Source organism: Sinocyclocheilus grahami, unplaced genomic scaffold, assembly GCF_001515645.1.
Source record: "Sinocyclocheilus grahami isolate Dianchi unplaced genomic scaffold, SAMN03320097.WGS_v1.1 scaffold574.1, whole genome shotgun sequence".
Lineage (NCBI taxonomy): Eukaryota > Metazoa > Chordata > Actinopteri > Cypriniformes > Cyprinidae > Sinocyclocheilus > Sinocyclocheilus grahami.
In genome coordinates this window covers 976269-983628 of record NW_015505753.1, presented here as the reverse complement: position 1 = coordinate 983628, position 7360 = coordinate 976269, and the positions used below count along the sequence as shown (strand labels likewise).

General features: G+C 36.7%; 1 protein-coding gene across 1 annotated transcript in view; it reads left to right on the top strand.

Annotated features, from left to right (window-relative positions):
• The window catches only part of LOC107556617 (protein HID1), a 21574-nt gene that overhangs the window by 4618 nt on the left and 9596 nt on the right, over nucleotides 1-7360 (top strand). The window contains exons 4-13 of the mRNA XM_016239755.1: nucleotides 677-799; nucleotides 2328-2434; nucleotides 2666-2782; nucleotides 5016-5223; nucleotides 5378-5434; nucleotides 5528-5668; nucleotides 5744-5834; nucleotides 6478-6629; nucleotides 6737-6815; nucleotides 7114-7278. Coding sequence (XP_016095241.1) covers nucleotides 677-799; nucleotides 2328-2434; nucleotides 2666-2782; nucleotides 5016-5223; nucleotides 5378-5434; nucleotides 5528-5668; nucleotides 5744-5834; nucleotides 6478-6629; nucleotides 6737-6815; nucleotides 7114-7278 — 1240 coding nt within the window. The remainder of the gene's footprint in view (nucleotides 1-676; nucleotides 800-2327; nucleotides 2435-2665; nucleotides 2783-5015; nucleotides 5224-5377; nucleotides 5435-5527; nucleotides 5669-5743; nucleotides 5835-6477; nucleotides 6630-6736; nucleotides 6816-7113; nucleotides 7279-7360) is intronic.

Genomic DNA, 7360 nt, shown 5'->3' with positions numbered 1-7360 from the left:
TGGCCAAGCATGGGCATCCTCAAACGGAAGGTGGAGGAGCGCAAGGTCTCTAACATCCACCAGCTCCGTGATGTCGTCATAGAGGAGTGGAAGAGGACTCAAGTGGCAACCTGTGAAGCTCTGGTGAACTCTATGCCCAAGAGGGTTAAGGCAGTGCTGGAAAATAATGGTGGCCACACAAAATATTGACACTTTGGGCCCAATTTGGACATTTTCACTTAGGGGTGTACTCACTTTTGTGGCCAGCGGTTTAGACATTAATGGCTGTGTGTTGAGTTATTTTGAGGGGACAGCAAATTTACACTGTTATACAAGCTGTAAACTCACTACTTTACATTGTAGCAAAGTGTAATTTCTTCAGTGTTGTCACATGAAAAGATATAATAGAATATTTACAAAAATGTGAGGGGGTGTACTCACTTCTGTGAAATACTGTATGTCCTAGTTGTTGATGGTTATTTGCTCTAAGAGAAATCTAAATAGCTAAAAATCAATTACAACCCTTTCTACATTGTCAGATTTTAATATTATCTTCAAATAATCATTATAACCAAATGAAACATACATTATAAGTAAAAAGAATATACATAATAATTACATTTAAAAAAATAACAGTAAGTAAAGTAGTACCATTTTTAGTGATTTGTTTACACTTGTCTGACTTGTCTCTGCATAGATGGATGATATGGAGGATGAAGATGAAGGCGCACGTCCACTGGCAGAGTCTCTCTTATTGGCTGTGGCTGACTTGCTCTTCTGTCCAGACTTCACTGTTCAGAGCCACAAGAAAGGAAGACCTGTGAGTTCATATATATACAGTGTATAAATATATAGAGAGAAAAATATAGGGGGGTGTGTATACTTTCCGTCCCCTATATATATATATATATATATATATATATATATATATGAAGAGATGGCTAAATGGCTAAAGACACATGTCTTCCATCTACACTTGACCCTCTAACACTAGCACTATATATTCTTTTTCTATTCTATCTACTTTTTATTCATTTTATTTAGGCAAGGCAAGGCAAGTTTATTTATATAGCACATTTCATACACAATGGTAATTCAAAGTGCTTTACATAAAAGAAAATAAAAGAAAATAATAATAACAATAAAAATTGATTTAAGAGGTTTGTAATGAATTTAAAACAGTTAAGAATAGAAAATGATTATACATAAAATATAGTGCAATCAGTTCGGATGTAGCACAGTGCTCATTCAATAAATGCACAGCTAAACAGAGGAGTTTTGAGTCTGCATTTAAATGTGACTGATGTTTTAGCACATCTGATCTCTTCTGGAAGCTGATTCCAACTGCGTGCGGCATAATAACTGAAAGCGGACCCCCCTTTTTTGTGTGGACCCTTGGTATTTCTAACTGACTCGATCCTAATGATCTGAGTGGTATGTTAGGTTTATATTCAGTGAACATACAGTATCTGCTATGTATTTAGGTCTTAGGCCATTGAGTGATTTATAAACGAGTAAAAGTACTTTAAAATCAATCCTAAATATAACTGGAAGCCAGTGTAAGGACCTGTATTTATTATATAAAAAAAATATTATTTGTAAGTCGCTTTGGATAAAAGCATCTGCTAAATGACTAAATGTCTTTAAAAAAAAAAAAAAAAAAAAAAGAACTAATAAACTGAATGTGGTTTAAATAACCAGTAATAAGGTTTATGTATTTGATATCAATGAATCAAATTTGTTTAAATCTCATACTTTTGAAATTTTAACTAATTTAATATTGCTTGTTTCACAGCTAGCCATATTTTAACAATGTCCATACTTTTTAACTGAATTAATCTAGTTTTTTAGAGCAGATTTATGCTGTTTTAAACATTTTGAATGACTGTTAAAACAATTTAAATAAATGCATTTTGAAGATATGATTATTTAAATACAAACAAATAGATGCAAATAGTTATTTTTATTTTTTTTGAGTGTAGATATTTATTTTATTTTATTTACTTTTTCATTTATGACTGACAAATATGCATTACATCAAGTTCATTAGTTTGTGTTAACTCTGTGTAATCCAAATGGATACACAATTCAGGCCTAAATATTTTTGAGTGTACAGTGAAGGGCTTGAGACCATAGGAATAATACTATAGGAATAGTGTTTTTATATATATATATATTTAAATTTATACATTTATATCTGTTTATAAAAGTGTTATTTTCCTTGACATGCTGCTCAATATGCCTTTAAATTGCCCACCCATTTTTTCCGTTTTGTAATTTAATGTTCTTAGTCCCATGCAGTTACAGTAAATTCAGTCTCAGGTTGAGTTTCTGTTTCTCATGTACAGGACTCGGTTGAAGACATGCAGTCACTGGACAGCTGTGAATACATCTGGGAGGCTGGAGTGGGTTTCGCTCAGTCGCCTCCACTAAACTACATCCATGATATCAACAGGTGAGAGCAGCGAGATGTGCGCTAGTCTCCGTTCCCACAGCCACACGTGTGTTTATTTGAGTTTCCCTGGTGACCTTTTAATCAGTAACCACACAAGACATTTAAAAGCCTGCACCTGTTTTTCCACACAAACCCAAGATTCAGATCAGTTATTTAGAGATCAAATGAGTGGTTTATATGTGTTCACCGTCCAGTGGTGCATGTTTCACTCCTCTGTGTGTGTGTTTACAGGACTGAGCTGTTGAGGTTACTGCTCACCTGTTTCTCAGAGGCCATGTACCTGCCGCCAACATCTGATAACAGTATTCTCAACCCCTGGGTCACCTTCTTCTGTTCCACTGAAAACAGGTCCGTCTCTGTATGACACGCAAAAGACTAGAGCGCAAACACAACACTCCCCAATTAAACACCCGGAGACTTCCTAGTGCTGTTTGCTAAGTTAAAGCCTCTAATCCTGAGTATTAAACGCTAGTTTGTAAACTTCAGTGCGGGCGCTTTTGATTTGGGCCTGGAGGAAACCGTCTAGCAAACAGCCAGTACATCCTAGTACACTAAACCCACTCAGAACACACTATTAACTAGAGGTCGACCGATGTATCGGTTTTGCCGATTAATCGGAACCGATAGTTCCAGCAAAAACCTATGCCGATTTTCCGGGTTGTGTCCGTTGCTGGAACGACTGTCATTATACAGTATGAGAGCGGCCTCTAGTGGTTAAAATCACTGACAGCACATGCTATTTGTTTAGACACGTGATACTGCACGCTGAACAGAGGGAAAACTTCAGACGCGGACTTAAATGCAGCCGACAGAAAATCCTGCCGCGCCACAGAGCGCCATTCACATAGTTTTCCATTAAATTACATTATATTTGTCCCAAATTGTTGTTAATGCTTCATTTATAGAGCTATAATATAGATTGCGTTTTCTCTTTCCATTTGCTCCGTTTTTTAAACACCGAACTTCAAACTCATCTATGCCTCATTGTTCGTTCATTCTTGAAGTAAACTTGAGTCCGTTTGGTGATTAAATAAACTGTTTTAGACCGCTGCTCGAATTGAACGCGACGCGTCCGGAGTGTGTGTTAGTTCTCCTAGACTCAGCGCTGCGCTTTTATTTTGATTAGATAATCATTAAGTGTATTATTATTATTATTACTACTACTACTACTAGTATGGTTCAGTACTGTTTTTTTAATAAAGCATTATTTTAGTTTTTGTTCAGTATCCATTTTAAAAACTATCGGTTAATTAATCGGTATCGGCCAGTGTGGTCCAACCTAGCTATCGGCATCGGCAAAATCCACTATCGGTCGACCTCTACTATTAACCATTTGGTAAAAATGTCAGAACACCACAGCCACGCTAAAAAAGAAAACTGACTTACTTTGTATTTTTCCAGTGCATTCTTAAATCAGGAAACGTTTACTTAGAAGGAAAATTACGTGATATTGGGTCTTGTTTTCAGGAAAATGTATCAAAAATTGATGCTAAAAAATCCTCTTGTTGATATAAATTTAATTCAAAGGGAAAACAAGAATATTTTTCTTAAGTCATTTGCAGGTATTTTGTCTTGCTTTAAGAAAACTCACTTAATTTTTATCTATTTTTCAGAATGCAACAGTAATATTTCATCTCTTCCTTCACTGCAAAAAAAGGATTTTCTTACTTAACATGTTTGACTTGTTTTCTAGTACAAATATCTAAGCATTCTTAAATCAGGATACATTTACTTGAGAAGAAATATGACTTTAGATATTAAGATATTAAGTCTTGTTTTTGGAAGAATTTATCAAAATGTTGCTAGTTTTTGTTAAGATGTTAATTCAAAGGGAAAACAAGATTATTTTCTTTTCTTATTAGCATATATTTTTTCTCCCTTCTTAATTATGAAAACAAGATTAATATCTTTCATCAGTCATTTTGCTTCTCAAGTAAATGAATTTAGATAAGAATATTAGGATATTTGTAATGAAAAACAATTTTTGTTTTGCAGCGTTACCATTAAATATGTTTTATTCCACTGTATTCCACCTTTTAAATAACATTCAAATAATAACATTCATATGAGCGTATGTCATAGCTGAGAAGATTTTAACTGAAAGATCTTACAATTATTTTTATGCATCTAGGAAGTAGGAACACAATACTTACTGTAGATGGCACAAATCTTTCAAGATATCATATGATTTAAAAATCTAAATTAAAAGAGTTTTTGCTTAAAAAAAGGAAAAATAAGGACAAGAAAGAAATGTTAACTGTCACAAGATTTCTTACCCCCTTGGCATATACTTTGTCTTGTTTTAAGAAAAAAAACCCCGTTAATGTTGATAAAACTTTCAGAAAATTAAACTTGATATGTTTTTGTCATTTTGCTTTTCAATCCAACGTAAATTGATTTAAGAAAGTTTACATATTTGTAAGAAACCGACTGAGTAAGACACCCTAGCATCAAGCTAACATCATCCTGGCAACCATCCAGAACTCCTTAGTAAATGCATAGCAACACCACACCAACCCTACCAGCAAACACCACTCACATTGTCTTCAGCAATATAAAAGTGCTGTGAACATGGTTTCAGACACGCTCTGCCGCTCTTCACCTCCCTGCTGAACGTGGTGTGTGCATACGACCCGGTGGGCTATGGGATCCCCTACAACCACCTGCTCTTCTCTGACTACCGTGAGCAGCTGGTGGAGCAGGCCATGCAGATCCTCATAGTGACCCTGGAGCACGAGGGCGGACAGCCATACCGCCCACCCTCCCCTTCCAGCATGGAAGACCAGGATGTAAGCACACCACCACACCCCATAATGCACACAACATCCACTCACATACAGCAAATGTCAATACAAGTCAAAGGATCGGGATAGACAGAATGAATAATACTAGTCCAGTGGTCATTGTGTGAGCTATACCTTCTCTTTTTCTTTTTATTTGTAGTATGTTGGTCCAAATAACCTGTTTGTGAATTACCTGTCCCGAATTCACAGGGAGGAGGTACGGAGAGCCTTCATCTTAGCATATATCAAGAAAATATGAAGAAACTGCATTGTTCTCTTGATGTTTGAGCGGATTTCCTTGTGTCTGCAGGATTACGACTTTGTGCTGAAAGGTTTGGCGCGCCTGCTGACCAACCCACTCACTCAAACATACCTGCCCCACTCAACCAAAAAGATCCAGTTTCACCAGGAACTGCTGGTCCTCTTCTGGAAACTCTGTGACTTCAACAAAGTAAGAGATTATGCGCTTAAATACAGTCATCTCCAAATAATGATGGTGATAATTAACACGTATCTCCTGTTGCAGAAATTCCTGTTCTTTGTGCTGAAGAGCAGCGATGTGTTGGACATATTAGTGCCTATCCTGTATTACCTGAACGATGCCCGAGCTGACCAATGTAAGAGTGCCGAATGGAAGATTTTAAAGACATAGTTCACCCATTTACTAACCCTGATGTCTTTTCCATGACTCTGTAGACTTCCATGCATCTTCAGAGAACAATCCTTCCCTCATCCTTTTTGCCTATCCATTTATTGGTGCAGTGTGTAATATTTAAGAGGATCTATTGACAGAAATGCAACAGAATATACACAACTATGTTTTCAGAGCCTAGTAAAAAAGTAATATATTAAAAATACATTTATTTGTGATCCTGGACCACAAAACCAGTCATAAGCGTCAATTTTTCGAAATTGAGATTTATACATCATCTGAAATCTATACACAAAATAATGTTCTTTTTAGCAACGTCATATCCCTGAAAAAAAAGAAGGGGGAATAAATGACAGAATTTTTATTTTTGGGTAAACTATTCCTTTAAGGGTGACATTTTTAGTTTTTTCCGCCCTGAAGTCCACTTATAATGTTTCTTTTACATCAAAAATGTATCATTTCGTTTTTGTGAAAATTTTTCAGTCTTGCTGACCCTTGAAATTAAACCTTGGAATTTTTGTTACTGTACCTTTTAAGTTCTCTATGTAAATGGCATGTAAACTCTGTTATGATCTCTTGATGTTGTTGTTCTGTTTGTTGAACTTCAGCACGGGTCGGTCTCATGCACATCGGCGTCTTCATTCTGCTGCTGCTGAGTGGAGAGAGGAACTTCGGTGTGCGTCTGAACAAGCCGTACTCGCTTCATGTCCCTATGGACATCCCGGTGTTCACAGGCACACACGCCGACCTGCTCATCGTGGTAAGACGCACGTCTGCTTCAGTTTTACAATTCACATGAAAGTGTCTGATTTGACCATAGAAACATATAAGTTGTTTTAAACCTCTAAAAACCGGTTATGTCTGAAGGTTTTCCACAAGATAATAACCAGTGGCCATCAGCGTTTACAGCCTCTCTATGACTGCCTGCTCACTATTGTGGTGAATGGTGAGTATTAAGAGTGTCTGGGTTTGCACAGGGATTTACTTGGATTCAGATTGTAATCTGTTGTTACGCCAGAAAAAAACGCTATTCATTTGGTATGAGACTAAATGATTTATTCCATTTAGGGTGAGGTGATTTTCATCAAATAGAACAAGTCCAGTCGGTTTCCTGAGATCAAAAAGGGCTTTATTTGAAATGGAATGGTCAGATTAATGTCGAATGAATGCTTACTGTAAAAAATGTTTCATCTATGTAGTTTGGTGCCTGACAGTCAAGCACATAAAACCTTGTCCTTGTTTAGTGTCTCCCTACCTGAAGAGTCTTTCCATGGTTGCGGCCAACAAGCTCCTTCATCTCCTGGAGGCGTTCTCCACCAACTGGTTCCTGTTTTCTGCACCTCAGAACCACCATCTGGTCTTCTTCTTGCTGGAGGCCTTCAATAATATCATTCAGTACCAGTTCGATGGTAAGATCGATGCTCTTGTTCATCTTTGCCAGATAAATTCTCATTTTGAAGGAGAGTTTTAGACATTCTCTTGCCTTTCTGC